This window comes from Zootoca vivipara, chromosome 3 (assembly GCF_963506605.1).
Source record: "Zootoca vivipara chromosome 3, rZooViv1.1, whole genome shotgun sequence".
In the NCBI taxonomy this organism is placed as follows: domain Eukaryota; kingdom Metazoa; phylum Chordata; class Lepidosauria; order Squamata; family Lacertidae; genus Zootoca; species Zootoca vivipara.
In genome coordinates this window covers 39,973,201-39,993,950 of record NC_083278.1, presented here as the reverse complement: position 1 = coordinate 39,993,950, position 20,750 = coordinate 39,973,201, and the positions used below count along the sequence as shown (strand labels likewise).

General features: G+C 41.7%; 1 protein-coding gene across 1 annotated transcript in view; it reads left to right on the top strand.

Moving 5' to 3' along the window:
• SNX14 (sorting nexin 14) overlaps positions 1-20,568 on the top strand; it is a 34,644-nt gene extending 14,076 nt beyond the window's left edge. The window contains exons 10-28 of the mRNA XM_035109451.2: positions 1,358-1,402; positions 1,487-1,567; positions 1,706-1,820; positions 3,434-3,589; positions 3,943-4,067; positions 5,081-5,139; positions 10,744-10,876; positions 11,941-12,133; positions 12,571-12,654; positions 12,786-12,886; positions 13,145-13,256; positions 14,592-14,632; positions 14,762-14,881; positions 15,572-15,695; positions 16,624-16,788; positions 17,101-17,196; positions 18,684-18,775; positions 19,704-19,760; positions 20,413-20,568. Of these exons, the coding sequence (XP_034965342.2) occupies positions 1,358-1,402; positions 1,487-1,567; positions 1,706-1,820; positions 3,434-3,589; positions 3,943-4,067; positions 5,081-5,139; positions 10,744-10,876; positions 11,941-12,133; positions 12,571-12,654; positions 12,786-12,886; positions 13,145-13,256; positions 14,592-14,632; positions 14,762-14,881; positions 15,572-15,695; positions 16,624-16,788; positions 17,101-17,196; positions 18,684-18,775; positions 19,704-19,760; positions 20,413-20,448 (1,935 nt within the window). The 3' untranslated portion in view covers positions 20,449-20,568. The remainder of the gene's footprint in view (positions 1-1,357; positions 1,403-1,486; positions 1,568-1,705; positions 1,821-3,433; positions 3,590-3,942; positions 4,068-5,080; positions 5,140-10,743; positions 10,877-11,940; positions 12,134-12,570; positions 12,655-12,785; positions 12,887-13,144; positions 13,257-14,591; positions 14,633-14,761; positions 14,882-15,571; positions 15,696-16,623; positions 16,789-17,100; positions 17,197-18,683; positions 18,776-19,703; positions 19,761-20,412) is intronic.
• The last annotated feature ends 182 nt before the right edge of the window (positions 20,569-20,750 follow it).

Here is a 20,750-nt window from a genome sequence, read left to right as displayed (position 1 = left end):
TAGTGATCTCAAGCAACCAGCCAACCTCCAGTATTACAAAACAACGATCTCTTTCTTTAAAAGAAATAATGAAAAAGGAAGGGGGAGGAAGGAGAGCAGAGTGCAAGACAAATCAAAACGCAACATCTAGCTCGCTCGCTTGAGCAAGCTATTAGGTTTAACTGAAATGCCTGGAATAAACATGGATCTGCAAGTGTTCTGATGAGAACTAAATTTAGTAAAAACAAGCCCTCGCCTATATCTTGGGTGGGCAAGGGGTTGGTGGGGGAGCCTAACCAATGCAGAAGGGTCCCTACAGCAGCAGGAGGCAGGGCACCTTTAGAGATTGGTGCTTTGAGAAGAGTAGGAAGTATAAATTGGAAAGATCTCTAGGGCTCCCATCGACAGACCTGGCTAAAGAGAAAATACTAATGTATTGTGGCAGGTGTGCACATTCCTGAAACATGCCATTCCAGTCTTTGGTCTAAGGAAAATTGTGGATGGATAGACAGGTTAGTGCAGATCAACATGACGGGCTTTTGTGTGTGTGATGGGAACATGGTAGAAAGGGAAAGAAGATGTGGTTATTTCAGTTGCCACATGTTTTGGATTGTGTGCAGTAAGGCTTCCTGGAAAAGAGGAGTTTTGAATACTGGCTTAAGGTGGTCAGATAGTGGCAGTTTAGGGCTTAAGGGGCAACAAGGGAAGATGGGCAGAGTCTTTTCAGGAAATAGGAGACAATTGGATAGATGGCAGTGGTAGAGCTGGATGAGCAAATGTCACAGGAAGGGGTGCATCAGTAAAAGAGAACAGAGAGAAAACTTGCAGGATCTCAATCTAGGCCTGGGCTACTGCCAAATCTCTACAAAGAGGGAGCCTGATGTTTTTCTTAGAGCTGTTTTTTTTCCTGTGAGAAGAAATAGCCTCCACCAGCAGAAAAAAACCCCAACGTGTTTGAAACAGCAGTTTCAGGGAGCGGTTCGCCTCCTTCCTGTCCATTCTGTGCTTTAAATCCCTCCCGCAGGATTCCACAGATGCCAAGTTTTGTCAGGCTGTATCTCATCTCGTTTCAGCTTCAGATCTCTCTAGTGTTCTTAATGTTTTGATCTGAATTCAAGTTTCTGTGTCCAGAAGGATGAGCAGATGTGCTTGCGGCTCGTATCTTACAAGCATGTGTCTGATACCTCTTCCCACTGGCTGTGCTTTGACTCTTTATAGAGTGCGACTAAAGACAGGGGGTGGTTTTTCGGAAATGGCAAGCAATATGGCCATTTTGGTTCCACGTTAGGAGGGGTGCAGTACTGCAACGTCTTCATGCAGGTGTGGCCCTTTGGTCCCCCAACTGTTGTGTGTAAAATCTTTTTAAAAATCTTTTTAGGATACTGTGAACCACTTGCTACTTATCTTCATTGACGACAGCCCAGTGAGTACTGACAAAATGTGAATACAATTTTTCTGCTTCTGAAATCCCATGGTCTTGCTCAGTTGACTTGCTCTTCTCCTGCAGCCCGAAAAAGCAACAGAACCTGCTTCTGCTTTGGTACCCTTCCTGCAAAAGTTTGCAGAGCCCAGAAGCAAGAAGCCCTCTGTAAGCATGAAACAAAATGTAAACTTTAAATTCTGTGCATGTTTACATTTGTTGTTGTTGCTGCTGCTGCTGCTGTTGTTTTCGTTATTGAACTCAAATAAGGAAATTTTAATTTATTTATTTTTACTTTTTATTCAGGTCTTACAATTAGAGCTGAAAGAAATTAAAAACCAGCAGGATCTTTTCTTTCTCTTTATGAACTTTTTGAAAAAAGAAGGAGCGGTGCATGTATTGCAGTTCTGCTTGGATGTAGGTACGATACCCAATAAATTCCTACTGCACCTGTATTAAATAGCCATTATTGTAAGTAGTATGACTTAACTAGCTGAAAGTTCCCGGCGATGCTCAATACAGTCATACCTTGAGTTACAGTCGCTTCAGGTTGCATCTTTTCAGGTTGCGTCCCACGCCGAACCAGGAAGTACCGGAACGGGTTACTTCCGGGTTTCGGTGCATACGCAGAAGCGCTAAATTGCACTTTGCGCAGAAGTGCCGAATCGCAGCCCACGTGGGTTGTGAACGCTGCTGGTTGCGAACGTGCCTCCTGCACGGATCACGTTCGCAACCCGAGCATCCACTGTACAGGTGAAACAAAAAATTAGAATATCGTCAAAAAGTTCATTTATTTCAGTAATTCAACTTAAAAGGTGAAACCAATATAGGAGATAGACTCATGACATGCAAAGTGAGATATGTCAAGCCTTTATTTGTTGTAATTGTGATGATTATGGTGTACAGCTGAAGAAAACTCCAAATTCACAATCTCAGAAAATTACAATAGTCTTGAATTTAAGTTGAATTACTGAAATAAATGAACTTTTCGACTATGTTCTATTTTTTTGAGTTTCACCTGTAATTCTAATACACACAAAAAAATACTGAGAATTATAAATGTCTAATGTAATTCATTAATTTCTAGTGCTCTGTACAGCCACCCCAGCCCTAGGCTGACCTCAATAAATCTAAACCCGAATCAATTCAGGGTGGGGTTGATGTTTAATTGGGACATTTCAACTACATCTGCAGTTGGGAGGGGCATCTGCTGCAGAGAGCAGGGAGGTTCCATTCTTCTGGGTGCTGTTTCACCATGGCAAAGCAAACCTGTGCAGTCAGCAAGATTGGCACCTTGGCAGGTGGCTCCTGCACTGCTGTATCACATGTTCAACTGTCCTGCCAGACCTGCTTTCCCTCCCCTCACTGCCATCCCACCCCCATGTAATTCCCACCCCAACGTGTCCCAGCTCACTGCAGATCAGACGACCCCACTCCTCCCTGCCACCGACTGCCACCTTCTCCCACTCCCACTCACCACAATTGCATTATGGGAAGTGGCCAGCTGAGCTGGACTCATCTCACTTGCCATTGATCCCCAAACCAACTCTTGCATCAGCACCACCGTGGTGATGATAAGCGATGGTTGGAGAACGACCAGCCCCAGCACAGGGACAGTAGCGAGTTTTTTTCACACACACACACACACCGTCATGCCTCAGTTTCCTGCCTTGGGACCTTTGTGGTCTTGGCCCATACCCTTTTCAGTGGTTTGCTTCCTTGGTGTGTTTCCTTCAGATAACATGCCAGCAAAGCAGACCCCTGCAGCTAGCAGGATAGTACCCTCTGCTCACTGGCTCAGATTGACTGTGATGCATACCCCTTTCCCTGCTGGGAACAGGCACACGGAGTCCAAGCGCAGTGCAGAGCTGTTTGAAAGCCGCCTGCATTTTGCGGAGGCTGCTTGGCTCTCCCTTTTCCTGCCTGTAACCTGCTCCCTGACAGCCGCAGGTCGCTCCAGGGTTTTGCTTTGAAGGGAATATTTGCAATATTCAGAAATAATGCCCTTTTTTTCTCATTTTCTTCCACCAACAGAGGAACTTAACGACAAAATTTTGCAGCCAGAATTGTCAGATTCTGAAAAGATGTCCCTTCACGAAGAAGTACAGAAAATCTACAAAACCTACTGTTTGGATGAAAGCATTGACAAAATTAGATTCGATCCTTTCATTGTGGAAGAGATACAAAGTAGTAAGTGAGACTGGGTGAAAGAAGTGGCCCCTTTGGTAGTTGATTCTGCACCTGCAATTATTTTCTCCCTTACGTTGCCAGTTTCCACAGGATAATAGAAATGTTGGGCCAGATTGTACAGTACCAGTGTAGTCAAAGCACATGGCTTGATCAAACTTGGTGGCCTTGACATTCCCACCCCTACATGTCTCTTCTTGACTACCAAAATAGCTGCTCTTGTCAATCTCCCAATATCAAGAGAGCAGAATTTGGTGATTTAGGCCCTCCATGAGAATATTTAATCCTCCTATTACTGTGCATTTTTATGCTGCTGATATTTTGCACATCAACATTCTCCGCATTTTCACCTGTAGTTGCTGAAGGTCCCTATGATGAAGTTGTGAAGTTGCAAAGGATGCGATGCCTTTTTGAAGCCTATGAACATGTTTTCTCTCTCTTAGAGAGCGTATTTACACCTAGATTCTGTCACAGTGGTGAGGTAAGCCCAAAGATGAGAGAAAGCTCATATTTATTTGGTCAGATGTATTTCAAAAGCAGAAATGCAATACAGTGGCTTTAGTACTTGCCCATTTGTTTTTAGTTAAGATGGTTTCCATTATTACAGAGTTTTGGTCTCTGAAATAGGTTTAGCTCAAAGGTGCTAGCTATTCTCCATGGGCAGAATTCTAACATGGAGTGATAATGCTCTATTTAAAAAAAATAGACCTCTGAATATAGACCTTCCAGTTGCCTCAACTGTGTAGGTGGGTGAGGAGGAAGAGCGGAGGAAGAGAAATACTTGACCCAAGCCCTTTACCCTTGCAGAAAATTGTGTGGGGAGAGAGTGAGGGTACAGCCTGTGCAAACCCCTTCTCCTGACTTGCAAAACTCCATTGGAAAAGAACTAGCACCACACTTCCTGCAGAGGGCAGCGATGAGGTGTTAAGCCTTGCCTGCTGAGGCAGGGACAAGGAGAGAGAAAGTGTTCTTGTCAATGTGAATAACTGGGGAAACGCTCAATAGAATGCCATGGATATTGTTCCCCATTCATGATTTTCTCTCTCCCCCCCCCCCCCAGATTATATTAACACCTTGAGACAAAATAAGGAGTGTCATGAAATGACACTTCTGCTGATTAAGAGCAGGTTACAGAAATCCTTTAGATCAGTAGTTCCCAGTTGGTGGTCCGTGGACCTCAGGGGTCTGCGTAACCCACGGAAGGGATCCATGGCACCATTCACTTAACAAAAAACTACCATAGAGATATCAACATTTTCAAACGCAAGGGGTCCATGGCTTGGCTTTTGGAAAACCAGGTGTCAGCAGTACTTAGCTAATTGGGAACCACTGTTTTAGATCCTAGTAATACAGTTAATTTCAAATTTAATGGTATCAAAATATGTCTTTTTATTTTGAAGTATTTCTGACAAATGAATCGTCTGCTTTTCTTATGGAAAATATAATTATGAAATGATATGCTTAGCCATTTTTAACTTTCTTTTCCTGGCTTAGTTTTTCAGGCATCTCTTAAAAGTAGATGAATCTCCAACACGCAATTCTAAATCAAACAAGTAGGTTTATTATATTTGCATGTTTTGAAAGCCTTTTTGTTGTTGTTGAAACAATAAGATTGTCAGATGTATTCGGCTTTTATTAAACTTTGTTTCAATACAGACTCGAGAGAACGCAGCATGTTATGTTAAATAATCATTGAAATGGGCTGTCGTACATTGACCGCAGTACCTTCCCTGTCTTTGGCCCGCTCTAGTGAAAGACTACAGCTCCATGGTAGAGCATCATGGGTTTGCATGCAAAGGGTTCCCTAGTTCGATTCCTGTTACTCCAGGTAGGGCTGGGAGAGATCTCTTTCTGAAACCCTGGAGAGCTGCTGCCAGGCACTGTAGACCAGGCACCCCCAAACTCTGCCCTCCAGCTGTTTTGGGACTACAACTCCCATCACCCCTAGCTAACAGGACCAGTGGTGAGGGATGATGGGAATTTTAGTCCCCAAACAGCTGGAGGGCCAAGTGTGGGGATGCCAGCTGTAGACAGCACCCAGTTAGATGGACCCAGTTGTCAGACTCACGTTTCCTATATTTCTGTGCAACCAGACACCCTTGGCACCAGACCACTTTATAGGGTGGGGAAAGGAAAGATGATCCGTGGACACTATTGATTGCCCACTGTTTGAATATGGTCATGAATGGCAAAAAAATAATAAAAATCAAGCTTTTAAAATGAATGCCACACAGTGCCTATGGGTGTGGGCAGGGTATTAATGGCAAGTAAAAATAAATAAATGCAAGTCAACAATTTAAGTAAAGTCCATCTTCCTGGGTTTAGGTACATGCTAGTATCATGTCGTCTTTGAGCAAGGAGAGGATTTGTGTCCTGAGCATTGCAGGTGTCTGCTTGCTTCGGGAAAGATGAGAATTAATGAATAGATAAGTGCAACTTGATGGTAGCAAGCAGCACATCATTGCAGACCCTCCTATTTGCAGTTTGCATTGGTATGGTTAAAATGCTCGAGCCACTTTATACTTGGAGGGAATCTCTATTTTTGCATGTGCACAGATACTGTCAACCCAGATTTATTGATACACATGGCTGGGATCCAGAGTCACAGGTGTGCAATATGGCAGGCAGAGTTCTATGACTGTGAATGCACAGGTTTTCCAGGCTTTTTTTGTGCTGAGAGTAGGGAAGCCCTCTCTGCATACATGGGACTGGATTGCATGTGAAATGACCCTTGCCTATTTAGCAATAATACAGTCCTCTTATGCTTAGTGGTAAGTAACTTTTGCTATTCAGTCTCCTAATTAGCTACGTAGCTCCGAATTTTGTTTGTAGATGAGTTATTCCCTATCTAAAGAAGAATGGTGTGTGAAAAACAATTGCCTTTCTGGAGTATGTGCATGTTGTGTCTGTCTGTAATTCTCAGTATTCTAATATCTCATATAAAATTCTTTATGATTTCATGTAATTGTTGGGCTTGGTTTCTGAGTTTAAAATAGTGCAAGTAGCTAGTTTTTAAAGTACATAATGTGTTATTTTATTGAATCAATATTAAACAACGTTTTCTTTTTTTAAAAGAAAATACAGTTGGCCAAATGGCCAAGTAATTGTGTGTGTGTGTGTAAATTATATATTATACTCAAGGTTAAGAGCTTACAAAAAGGTGGAGAGAGCTTGCCTTCTATCATTCTAGCTATGTTATGATTTTAAGTGTGGAAAGAGGGCTTGCAGTTGTGATAGCTCTCAAGTCAAACCAAGGGGAGTGGTAAGACCACACCTCTTTCCAAGCACCTCCGAAGCCCAGCGTCATATCAGGGGAATAACCAGCTCATTGGCAACCACAAATTTTATCTGGTTATAAAACACAGTCAAAAACTGAGGACATCTCTTTGGTGCTTACATGCTGTCAGTTGGGTTGGAATGCAATGAAATGCAGCTAAAATAAGGGGCTAAAGGAAAAAGGAAAAAAGAGAACTAGTATGACTTTCATTAGTATGAAAATAATTCAGGAATGTCTTCCTTGCAGCCCTCAGTTATTCCTGCTACTTTTAAATAATTGCTGACATTTGTATTCTGGGAAGGATTTTCGTTCCTCTTAACAACTGCCCACCCCAAATCTATGCAAGTGATGCATTTCCTGGCATGCAGATGCAACTAACGTGGAAGTGTCACCTGCTTCTATAGCTGTAAAAGGCACAAAAGTCCTGCCCAGATGTGTGTGTGTGTGTGTGTGTGTGAAATGGGGCCATCCTGCTGCAGCATTGTTTCAGGGCTCAAAAGAGGAGAAATCAGATTTCTGCTGTGATCTCATCAGTTCAGCAGACCACTTTACATCTTCGATGCGCAGGTTCGCCAAGTGCATTAAATTTACGTTCAGCTCCAAGCAAGCATAACTGTGGCGTCACAAACCTTATGAAACAGTGCCAGTACTTTTTATCAAATATGTAAGCAAATGCAAGGTCAGGCTGTTATGAAGAAAAGCAGATACGTCCAAGTGCATTTGGAAATGACAGCCACTATAGTAGCTAGCTACCAACATTTTTAACTGCACTGTTTGAGTAGAATAGAAGTGTAACGGGATTCACTTTTTTTCTTGGCTTGTGGAATACTGTACTATTAGTTGCCTAGCTGGAGAGGTAGCCTCTGTTTGGATTGTTTATAGTAAATTGAGCTGACATGCCATTGTTGCTTGTTTACAATGTATCTATATTTCACTTGTACACATTTTTTAAAAAAATACATGGAAACTATTTTCAGGCTCAAGTCATGTAGTGATAGTGCTAGTAACTACACATTTCTATCTTGTTTTGAAACATCAGCAAAAATGGCATTCGGTTTGGCTTTAAGGCATAGCTTTTTGTGGATATTTTCTGAACTCTAGAAATCTGCCACTAAGCATTCCTAAATCACTAGCCACCTGTTGTACTGATCCTAGTTTAATGATGCTATTTTAATAACTGGGTCAAATAGTTGTGCATCTTCCTTTTTCTTTAAATGCACTTATTCCCCATTGAGGTTTTATATATGACCACAGATGCACACTGCAATCAGAACAGTAAGGGTTAACAAGCAGATATCTGAAGACCCTGTTCTGTTTAGCAGTGCTTTTGTTAGCAGAAAACACAGTCCAGTTATTCCATAACTATTACCAAATAGTGCCCCCCCCCCATTTTTTTGATTTACCATTACTACCGCTTTTTGAATAAGACCCACATTTTGTGTGGGGTTTTTCCACCCCCACTCGGATGCTTGGTGTGTTTCTAGAGTAGGAAATGAAGTTGGCTTTGTTTGGTGTAAGGGCATCAGGCCAGCGCGCATGCATGAAGCGGCTGTATATGTGAAGCATGGCTTTTTTTCGTGAGGAATGCAGATTTGTTGGCTAATGTCTGTCTTTTCATTTGAATTTGCTGCCTTCTGGATGCTCTGTTATAAGTTGCTCTCGCTCTGAGCAAGATTATAAGCCATGCATCAAGCCACCTTCTTTAGGGCAAGCTGCTTTCTCCAGCCAGGAGGCTTCGTCTGCGTCTGTTTTCCCTCATTTTCAGTCAGTCCTAACCCTCCCATCTGGCTTTTTGCCATCTCTCCCTGCTGCTTTAAAGTAAGTTAGGGCCATCTCATATCACACATGCCTGTGTAAATGCTTGATTATGTATGTGCAAGTTAAACAATAGCTTAAACGTACGTTATTCAGCATTTCCCCCCCCCATACCACACACTGTGATTTTTGCAATATGAAATGCCAGTTTCCTTGATTATTGTTACTACATCAGCTTCTGTTTTGTATTTGACAGAAAGGGTGCTATAGTAAGAAAACAATTAGTTCATTTCCCAGGCAGCTGTTTTGGGACTACAACTCCCACCATCCCTAGCTAACAGGACCAGTGGTCAGGGATGATGGGAATTGTAGTCCTAAAACAGCTGGAGGGCCAAGTTTGGCTATGCCTGACTTGGAGGGATGCATTTCAGAAAGCTATGGGTTTTTGTAATCTGTATATTTTGAGCCATTTCTTTAACATTCCGTCACACTTCTCTGGCCAGAAACAGAAGCCTTCTTCTCCCAGACAGTATCGGGTGATGAGGAGGGAGCTGTGCAGACAGGAATAAGTTAGGTTATCAAGAGGTGGCATCATCAAGGCCACGGAGCAGGTTTAGCAGCCCATCCTAGCGCTGTCCCCAAATGCTCCTGTTGGCTTTCTCCATTGTAAGAGACTGGTTGCTGAGCTTGGGCAGGAAGCAAAGCTGGCCTGCTGCACCTAACCCTGGGTAGCCTGAGCCCTAGAGAATTTGATGGGGCAAGAGGAGGGTGCAATACGTTTATACATTAACAATGTTACTGTGTCTGAATTCACACGCCCACACGCCCTTGCAATATAAAAAACATTCCTTCCATCTACCCAGCATTTCACAGCTGATGTTGTTTTGCTGCTGTTGCATTCAGATGTCATGAGAAACCATGGTTTGATGTGACAGGGACAAGCCTAGCTTACCTCCAGATTCACATCCTCCCACTCTTCCTCCAGTGTAACGTCTTCATCATCATCATCATCATCATCATCATCAATTTATTATTTATACCCCGCCCATCTGTCTGGGTTTCCCCAGCCACTCTAAGGGAGCTCTCAGCTCCATTTCTGATTAATTGCAGTTTCTCAGATCAGTCAAACCCAATGAAGCGTGATTAAGCTTAACTTCAAATCATGTTGTTATCAGTCTGACTTCTTTCACCAAACCACAGTTAAGATTAACCATAGTTTAGGATTTGGGCAGCATGCTAAACTGTGGTTAACTGAAATTGGCAGCAAAAGTTTCCTGTAATCCTCATGGCCGCTCCCATCACGATAAACCATAGTTTATTGCAATTTCTAAATATAGTGTGAAATTTACACGGTAAATCAGGGATGAGGAACCTGTGGCACTCCAAATGTTGCTGGACTCCAACTCCCATCAGTCCAGCCAGCATGGACCAAATGGTCAGAGATGATAGGAGAGGTAGTCAGGGGGGCAGGCTTTGGTATTATGGTGCCCTGAACTAGGCCAAAATTTGGCAACCCCTCTCCAGCCCTCATGCTATGCTGGGCTTTTGGAAGGTAGTTTTGAGGACTCCTGCAGGGTCCTAGAGCCCCACCCCACCCCCACCCCAAAGCAGGGCAAGTGCTGACTAGGCTTTAGAAAGGAGGAAAGAGGACCCTGTCAGAGCTCTCACACTTCCTTCCCATAACTGAACAAGTGCTTACTGGGCTCCCTCTCTGATGGCGCCCATTGCGGGGGAACCAGTTGTGCTGCCCTAAAACTGCCTCTGGTGTAGTTATTTTGAGGGCCAAAGGTTCCCCACCCCTGTTGTAAATGCTAAAGTGAAATAGATCATAGGCCCCAATCCAGAGGGCTTTGAATAGAGGACAAAGTGTGCATGTGCCAGGAATGTGTCCTCCTCTTACTCTACCAAGTGACCAGAAATGTCAGAACTGGCAACACGGAACATCTGTTTGTATGGTTTTATTACTAGCAGAAGCCTGGCTCCTTTCCCCTTGCTGGATTGGGGCAAAGAAATGTGCTCATGAATTGTTCGTGCAGTAGAGTTGTTTCAATGTTCCCTTTGCAGTATTTCCGTTTTCTCTCCTTGGAATAACTTTTTTTTGGAATAACCTTTTTATTTCATGTAGGAGCCTGCAGAGAAAAGGAGAATCGTCCGGAATCAGAAGTATTAGTAGCAAAATTAAAGGAGTGTTCAAGAGTACCACAATGGAAGGCGCAGTGCTGCCCAACTATGGCCTGGCTGAAGGAGAGGATGACTTTGTGAGTTGGTTCATCTTTGTCCTAGCAGCTTTGACTGCACACTCGTCCTCTGTCCTGTTCACCGCATGCTGCCACTAATCCAGGCATCCCCAAACTTCGGCCCTCCAGATGTTTTGGACTACAATTCCCATCTTCTCCGACCACTGGTCCTGTTAGCTAGGATCATGGGAGTTGTAGGCCAAAACATCTGGAGGGCCGCAGTTTGGGGATGCCTGCACTAATCCATTGTATGGTTGCTCCCCGTCCCCACTTCAGTCTGTTCTGTCTTGCTTCATTTTATGGTTACCGATTAGCAACACAAGTGAGTGAACACGATCACACGAGTTTCATCCTTGAAGAAGTTGCTTGGCTCTCTTGAGAGCTTGTGCCACTTTGTATATATTGTTTTCAAGGCAGATACTTTCAGACATAGCTAAATAAGGAACTGTTGTGGCAGTGCCGCAGCACCCGCTGTCCCTAATTTTTCGCCACACTGGTCGGAGCCGATAGTAAATGGAGCCACAGGTTCCCTAACCCTTCTTGAAACTTTAGATATGGTCTTGGTTTTTTTATCAGTGCTGGGGGAACGCAGGGGTACACATACCCCTAAACATTTCATGAATCTTTGTACTTTTGTCCATTTACAGTACTGTATTTATTTTCTTGAGTCAAAATGAGAGTACCTCTAAACATTCTTTTTTAAGAAAACAAAAGCACTGGTTTTTTATTGTTTCTTTCATACAGTACAATTTAATACTGTATTTTTCCGTGTATAAGACTAGGGTTTTTTAACCAAAAAAAATAGGTTTAAAATTGGGGCTTGTTTTATACACGGGTAGTGCTGAGGGGTGTTTTCTTAATTTGGAGTCCCCCAAAATAGGGGGGCATCTTATACATGGGGGCCTCTTATACACAGAAAAATACGGTACTTTGTTTTGTAAGTTTTGAATTGTAAGCTTTCCTGAGCTCTGTGATTATAGTCAAAAAGGCAAGATACGTTTGTTCACATGAGGAAACACATTTTAAGTTACCTTGAATAAAATAGGCTCAAAATGGTCTCTTGATGCATGAATCTTCCACTGTAGATTGAAGAAGGCATCGTGGTAATGGAAGATGATTCTCCCGTGGAGGCACTTAGCACACCTAATACCCCTCGCAATCTTGCAGCTTGGAAAATTACCATCCCGTATGTGGACTTCTTTGAAGACCCCCCTCTTCAAAGGAAAGAGAGAATTCCCGTATTTTGCATTGATGTGGAAAGGAATGACAGAATGGCAGGTACTGGTCCCTTTACAAGTGTATGCCTTTTTACCCTACTAGCCTTAATACTCTTGATTTGCCAGCTCTGATGCACACTCATTTTATCTTAGTTGTTTTCAAGATCCTGTGAAGATTTAAAAAAAGATTAAGAACCAGCAAATCCATATGCATTGTCTCAAACCCTGATGAACTATTATTGAACATTGCACCTGTTAGGATGGCTGGGGTATTTCCCTTTGTATTTATAGTTTTGTAAATCTTATCTTTAAAAGGTCCAGGCATGACTGCAGCAGGATATTATTGCTAATAATAATAATAATAATAATAATAGTACCACCTTCTGAGGACTTTTTCCAAATTGTCCTAGAGTTGTACATTTGCCTGTAGAACTTTTTTAAAAACCCTTCTTGGATTAATAAGAGGGAAAAGTAAAATATATCTGTATGTATTTTCAGTTGGTCACAAACCTGAACACTGGTCGGTCTACAGAAAATACCTTGAATTTTATGTTCTTGAGTCAAAGCTAACAGAATTTCATGGTATGTTGATCTCCTCCCCTCCTGGGGAGGTTTAACTAGCATTTTACTTTGATAAAATTTACATATCATTTTAGCGCAAGTGAAAATAATTCCTCACTATAACTGTATTTTACATATTGTGCTATGATCAGGTACATTCCCTGATGCACAGCTTCCTTCAAAGAGGATCATCGGACCAAAGAACTATGAATTCTTGATGTCAAAGAGAGAGGAGTTTCAGGAATATCTGCAGGTATGAAGAAGCTTCGCTTGAGATGTACTTATTTCTGTGGATAGCTTGGGTTGCTCCTCATCAATTTCCCATTCTCTCAGTACTTTTGCCATCTGATATTCACACGACACATTTTGAATGATCATGATCTCAAATGGCATTTTAATTCAAATTGTATCTCATGATTTTTACCTCGCAACATTTAACAGTTAATTTCCATTCCTAGAGAGAAGCTAATTTGAGTGTAATTGCTTGTTTTTCTTTTTGTCTCCCTCAAAGAAACTTTCACAACATCCAGAACTAAGCAACAGCCAGCTTTTGGCTGACTTCTTATCGCCGAATGGTGGAGAGACTCAGTTTCTTGATAAAATGTTGCCTGATGTCAATCTAGGTATGTAAAAAACAATAACAACAACCCTATAGCTGAGGGCAAAATTGCAAATGTTGGATTCTAACCAATTAAAACATTCCTTCACCTCCTGCCACACACCCACAACTGCTTTCTCTCACCCATCTAAACTAGTTATGATTCATATGATTGGAGAGCAGAAAATTAGAAGTTCCCATGTGCGTATAGAAATCTTTCTCTTTGGTAGCTAACTAAATAGTATACAGTCGTACCTTGGATCCCGAAAGCCTTGGTACTCGACGTTTTGGCTCCCAAACTCCGCAAACCCGGAAGTGAGTGTTCCGGTTTGCAAACGTTCTTTGGAACCCGAACGTCTGACGGGGCTTCCGGTAGACTGCAGGAAACTCCAATCAGAAGCCGTGCTTTGGTTTCTGAACGTTTTGGAAGTCGAATGGACTTCCGGAACGGATTCCGTTCGACTTCCAAGGTACGACTGTGGTTTAAAACTCAGTTATGTTATCCTAACGATCCAGAGGTGGTCCCACTGGCAGAAGGAAAGAGGTGATTTTTTTTGCCACCTCTCCCGGAAAAGCAAGATCCGGAGGATTGGGGGAACGGCTCTTGAGCAGCATGGTACGCGATGTGGAGGCTGAAAGAGGAAGGAGACATTGGAACAAATTGCCAATTTTAACAGCGTGAGCCTCTGCTCTGTCAAAGTCCCTTCCACAGACTGAGGGAGCCTTTCATTCTTGGAAAAGCAAGTCTGGATCCAAACATTCATCATCATGTAGATAATAACGTGTGTGTTCTCTTATATCACCTTCAAAGGCATGACTAATGGGAAGGGTGTTACAAACAAGTAGACAATTAGATAATTAGGCCATCTGTCATAGATGCTTTAACTGAGATTCCTGCATTTCAGGGGGTTGGACTACCGTAGATGACCTTTGTGTCCCTTCCAACTCTAAGATTCTATGATTCTTTGGTAATTCTGAGCAAAATAAGACATTACTTAAAGTATGAAAAACAAGAATACTAACACAGTGAGACTAAGTATATATTTTATCTGTTTCATTCCATGCATGAAATACTTAAGTATACACAACAGCAACAATGGCTTTGAATGATAGGAGGTGCAGTCATGATTTAAAAGAGGATTTAGCTTTTTAAAAGATCAAGGGACAAACTTTGCAGATTACATCCAGCTTTGAGTAGACTTATTGAAATTAATATACCCATTAATTGCAGGGCATCTACTTTACATATGATGTAGCTGGATATAACCCAATTCTATAAAATAAGTGGAGGAACATAGTTACTGCTATGTTATTGCTAATGTGAATCATTGCTTATTTTTTCCTACTATTTCTTTTGCAGGTAAAATTATAAAATCTGTCCCAGGGAAGCTAATGAAAGAGGTGGGTATAACTTAATTAATTGTGTTTGTAATTACTATGCACCCCCCCTGAATAACTAGTAGTAGATTTGTCCCAGAGAGCTTTTCTTTTGAAAATGTTCCATTATAGCTATTGTTTGGTTAATTTCAGAAAGGCCAGCACTTGGAGCCATTCATTATAAATTTTATTAACTCCTGTGAATCTCCCAAGCCTAAGCCAAGTAAACCTGAGCTTACTATTCTCAGCCCTACTTCTGAAAACAACAAAAAGGTATGTGGTATGTCTGCTGGGGTAAGAAACAAAATCAGATATAACCTGGTTGCTTTTATCAATACCTATTTATACCATAACTTTTGTCTGATTGAATAAGCTGTAAAGTCTGTAGACTGGGAGCCAAAGAGCTATACTTAGGCACACTCAAAATCTAGTAAGAGTTTGATTCCCCCCTTAAACAGCAGATCCCCATCATTCCATCTCACAAATTGCCTTTGAAACTTTTCCTCCTTTTCAAAAGCCGTGTCCTCGTACATAGCAGGGCAGTTGCTGCTGTTTGAGAGGGAGAAGTCTGTAAACCATTTCCATGTACAGGAACAGGCTACATGCTACATTCAATCCTGTCTTTTCCTCCCTCCCTCTCCATTCAGATTCCTTCAAAGTCAGAATGTCACAGGTGTGAAGACTTCATTTTGGCATAGCTGAATTACAAGACTGGGGTTAATGGTTGACATGGCTAAAAACTGAGTAAAGCTTATGTTTCAACCTCTCAAATAATTTCATTCAAAATAATAGAACATCCCTTTTATGGTAATATTGGATAGCATTTCAGAACTTCTGACCGCTTCAGCTTTTCTGTTGTTGCCAGAGAAAAGTGATGCGGCTTCCATTAAACCTGTAAATTACTGTAGAGCGGTTTTTGTGTGTGATGTTGCTGTTTGAAAACTTGATACTCTCCTGTTCCAGCTTTTTAATGACCTGTATAAGAACAACGCAAACCGCTCAGAGAACTTAGAGAGAAAACAAATTCAGAACTACTTTATGGAAATGATGACCGTTGAAGGAGTCTATGACTACTTAATGTACATTGGTGAGAAATCATGTCTCGGTTTTTTCTGTTTCAGCAGAGGGCCTGTTAATACAACATATTATGTGTGTTGGGAGTTTGTGCCAGGATCAGATCAATCTCATTTCAAAGATATGGGTGTGGAAAGTTTTCTTATTGGCACAATTCCCATACTGACTCAATGCTGTTTTCTCTCTCTCCTTTTGCAATGTGGGACTTTGGTCACAACTGTGCTGATGGAATTACAGCAGAGAGAACACTTTTTGCCACCCACAGAATTTTTGTTTCCTAAAATCACCACAATGTATATAAAGCCCTGGGATCTCTGAAGTTTGGGGAGAAATAATATTGATGAGCATATTCAGTAACAGTGGACAGTTCTTTCAGCCCTGCTGAGTCGGAGGCGGCGGCTGGAAGAACAATGGGATTTAACTTACCATGTGTAGATGTTTCATCACGAATAGGAACCACTCACTAAAGATGGAACTCAGAGACCAGGCATGCCACCAGAATCCCCCTTCCCACAAAAAGAGTATCTCTCAGCAGCCAGGAAAGCTCCAGCAACTGCAGGTTTTTGTATTCCCATGTTGTCTTCTGCACTCTTCCTTTACTTTACTTTTTAAATCAAGAGGGATATTTTGAGAAAGTGCTATGCACACAAGTCATCATAGAAGGTGTGGCATAACACAATATGGCTGCCAGGGTGGGGTGGGACATGGAATAACACAAATTACAGCAGAGTCGTTGGTGCTCCTGAGGCTTACCATGGTTATCCAGGTTGTGAAGATCACACAATATTGATATCACACACACACACACACACACACATGCTATTGCTGTGAACATTTCTCATGATAAATGATAAGGAGGTTTTGCCTCGTATTACAGGTTCCAAATTTTTTTAAAAAACATGCCCATACACTAAATATATGTAATGATAATGACTTTGCAGGAAGAGTTGTTTTCCATATTCCTGATTGGCTTCACCATATCTTGATGGGAGGGCGAATTCTCTTCAAACGCACCTTAGAGGAGTACACAGACTACTACCTGCAGCACAAACTAGAGCAACTCTTTCAGGAGCATCGCCTGGTGTCGCTTATAACACTTCTGAGAGGTTAGTGGAAAGTTGTGCACACAAATGAGAGCTATTCTCTTGATAAAAAAGACTTGCTCTGTTTTGTACTTGCAACTTATTTTGGTACATGCACAGTTGCCTTTGTTGTTGTTGTTGTTGTTGTTGTTGTTGTGTGTCTTTGCGTAAAGTAGAAACTAGTGTATACTTCAGCAAGAGCTGCTAACTAAAGGGCTTTTTTTTAAGGTTAGTATCTTTTGCATTTAACTAACTGAAGTTCACCAAGTTAGAATTAAAGCAACAGTCAACCTGTGATGATAGCCCCAGAGCAAAAATGGGTTTCTTTTGTTTCAGATGCTGTATTTTGTGAGAATTCTGAACCTCGATCTCCTCAGGATAAGCACAAGAGGGCAAAACAGACCTTTGAAGAAATGATGAAATACATTCCAGGTTCAGTATTTTTGCAGCATGATCTGTCAAGAGAGGCATGCTAAATGACCAAAAGTTGATCAGGCTGAATGGCACATGTTAATACAAATATTCAGGGGTGCACATTTTTTAAGGCATTCTAGCTTGAAAGACTTGGGAGATGGTTTGAGATGCATTACATTTCTAAAACCTATATAGATCATAGAAATTTGCATGTGACAAATTTGGTGTGGGTTGTATAAACTCTTTAACAATTTTGGCAGTGGCATAAGCGTTGCTAGATTCTTGCAAATTCCTCTGGAACCCTCCTGCATTTCAGATACAGTGTCATGTCTTTGATAATTCATAGTTTAATGCTTCGAAAAGAGCATTGTAGGAGGATGGGATTCCCAGAATGCAAAGGGCATATTTGCTGAAGGTGTGCTTGCTGCTTTCCAGTAAAATATGTCCCTATGCAGTCTCATTAGACAATCAGAAGGATTCCTTCATATCTGCTGCTAAGTGTATCTTTTCCTATGGTGCTTTCCCCAGCCCAAAAGTGCTCCTTTCTTGCTTGAGGCTCCTCTGTCTGGGCCTTTCTTGTACCCCAGGTGTGATGCAACCATCTTCCCACTTATGTAGAATGCTAAGATTACATCCATTCTTCATACTATGCTGAGAAGAGGTGTGCCACGTTCATTGGGACACTTTCCCAGTAGCATGGGCGCCCACAACTCCATAGTGTCACAGGCACACAGAAACATATTTGCTGCTAGCTGCTTGGCCTTTTTATCTACCATTTGTCCCCACCTTGCATAGCTGCCAAGTTTTCCCTTTTCTCACGAGGAAGCCTATTCAGCATAAGGAAACTTCCCTTAAAAAAAGGGATAACTTGGCAGCTATGCCACCTTGTAGTTTGAATCTAATGCTGCTCCTTGCTAAGGGTGCAAGGGACCCTAGATATGCCTGAGTGCAAAGGATTTCCTCTCTTAACTGTGCATGATATAAAGAACTTGTATTTGAACAAACTGTGATGACTACAACAAGCTGACATGTAAAGGACTTAATTCTTCTGTTCTATGGAACGCTCCACCTAAATTTAGTCAGAGTTCTCTGACTTGACCTAAGTCATACTGCATTGTGCATCCAGCAGAGGATTATCAATGCAGTTAACATAACTTAAGACTGGATAGGCACAGCCGGTTAATCATTACATTTGAGCAGAACATGATAATGCCTCTGTGCCCCCAAACGGGACACTTGTTGGTTCATGAACTTCGAGGCATGAAGTCACTCCCTTGCCAAACAATAGATGCAGTAGGAAATGTGCTGCTTGCCCAGACAGAAACAATATGTTGGGGTGCTGATCTTGCCCAAATGTCTCAGGGAAACTGGGTGTCACAGCTGATCTCTTTTGTGGAATAATCTTTGTTGATAACTTAAAGCTCCGGGGATGACCTGGGCACTGAGTATCTACTCCTCCTTGTTTGAGTTGCCATAACTGGTTTCGTTTTTGGCATTTTGTCCAGATTTGATAGGCAAGTGCATTGGAGAGGAGGCCAAATACGAAGGCATAAGACTTCTGTTTGATGGACTGCAGCAGCCAGTGCTCAACAAACAGGTAGGTGCTCTTACTCACAGCCATTATTTGTAATGTTTTGCAATGACCTCCTTTTCTCTTCTGCTGGAGAGAAACCAGGGCCAAGAGCCAGTCTAGTCCGCTTTCCTGTTCTTACAGTGGTCAACTATGGAAAGCTTGCAAGCCAAACATGAGCGCAGAAGCATTCTCCCCATTTGTGTTCCCCAGCAATTGGTATTCAGAGGTATGCTGCCTTGGGCAGTGGAGGTGGAACATGGCTAGCGATAGCCTTATCCATTAATTTCTCTCATCCAAGTTGGGGGCCACTATTACCTGCTGTGAGAGCAACCTCCAGGGGTATAAATAAAATTATTATTATTATTTATTATATTTTATTTAGGAGAGAAATGCTAAATCTATCATATTGGTGCCAAAATAAATTCAAATAGATAGCAGTAAGGTAGCTCATGGGAGCATAGGCAGGGAGAATGGGGGTTATACAGAGTTTGGCAAGATCACTTGGGATTTGTGATGCCAGTGCCACCCCAGCTGTGGCATGACAAAATTCTTCGCTGTGACACTTCTGTGCAAGGTTAATAAAATTTGCCACGTGAGATCTAGCAGAATGAAGGCACTAGATTACTGCCAGCTTATCTTGTCGTGACCAGGTATTCAAAGTGGCGAGTGTCAACAAAGCTACAGTTAACAATAATAGAACCTATTGAACTACCGTAGTTTGTTTTAAAATGGTTCCATCTCCTAGTATATAAGCCCTTAACGGTTCATTTGCATCTGGGTGGGGTTGTACTTTTCTGTCAAATGTACCATGGGAGTCCTTTTAGGTTATTGTTCGGGATTTGTTACCATGTAGGTGGCAATTCTTTTAAGCAGGGGCTTACTAATCACCTACAGTCACTGCAGTCTGTATTGCAAATTCCAGCATGTAATTTATCTCTACGTTTTATTTTAGTTAACATATGTTCTACTGGATATTGGGATTCAGGAACTATTTCCAGAACTGAATGAGGTATGTTGTGACACAAAGTCATATTTATCTCTTTTAGTTGCCCTTCGTGAAGGCACTGTGCTCATAATTTTAGTTGCTCCTTATGGTTCCCAGCTCTGCTATGCAGTCTGTGCACCATATGAATTTTAATAGTGATATGTATGCCATTCCTTTTCTTAACAAAAAAGTGTTCACTGCTGTTGAATCCTGAGGTGAGTTATTCTCAGTGATTTCAACTAAGTAATGGCACTATTTCCAGCCAACCCCTGTTCTCATCCATAAGCCCCAGCGGATATTAATGGAAATTGTGCAAGGGGCTCGTAGCTACTTCCACTCACTACAGTACCACTTTCACAGAATATCCTGGTATATTGTGCCCCTTTACTCATCAGTGCATAACTGAAGATTGTGTTTGTTGCTACATCAGCCAGTTTGAAGCTATCGTTTCAGAACTTTGCACAGGGGACTTTAGATTTCACCATCCTGAATGGTTTTTGTGATGAACTGTGTTTATCTCCCTATCCCCCTGTAATACTAGAGCACTTACACATTACACAACTTCTTAATGTATTACTTTGAGCTTCTACAGTAATTATATTGCCATTCCATAGCTGGATAAATTTAAATCACAGGTATTTTCTCTTTCTCTCTTCCCCAATACTGCTGTTAACAGGTTAAAAGTATGCTCGCTCCGGATCATAGTGGATGAAAACATCAAAATACTGGATTAACTCCATGTTATAGATATTTGCAATGTACTAATTTATTGAATAGGTCATGTGTTTAGTCTTGTACATTTCCTTGTAAATAGAATGAACTTTGACTTTAATCTTTCTTCAGTGAAGTTTTTTTTTTAAGTTTATTACTGGCTGAATTTCAGTAATACCTCACTGTCTTTCTTCCCAATAATGTAATTTTCAGTTTGACATAAAACTGTAGAAAATAGTACAGGCAACTCCCCCCCCCCAAATAATTTTTTTTACGCAGGGTGAATGTTCCGAGGCACTGAAC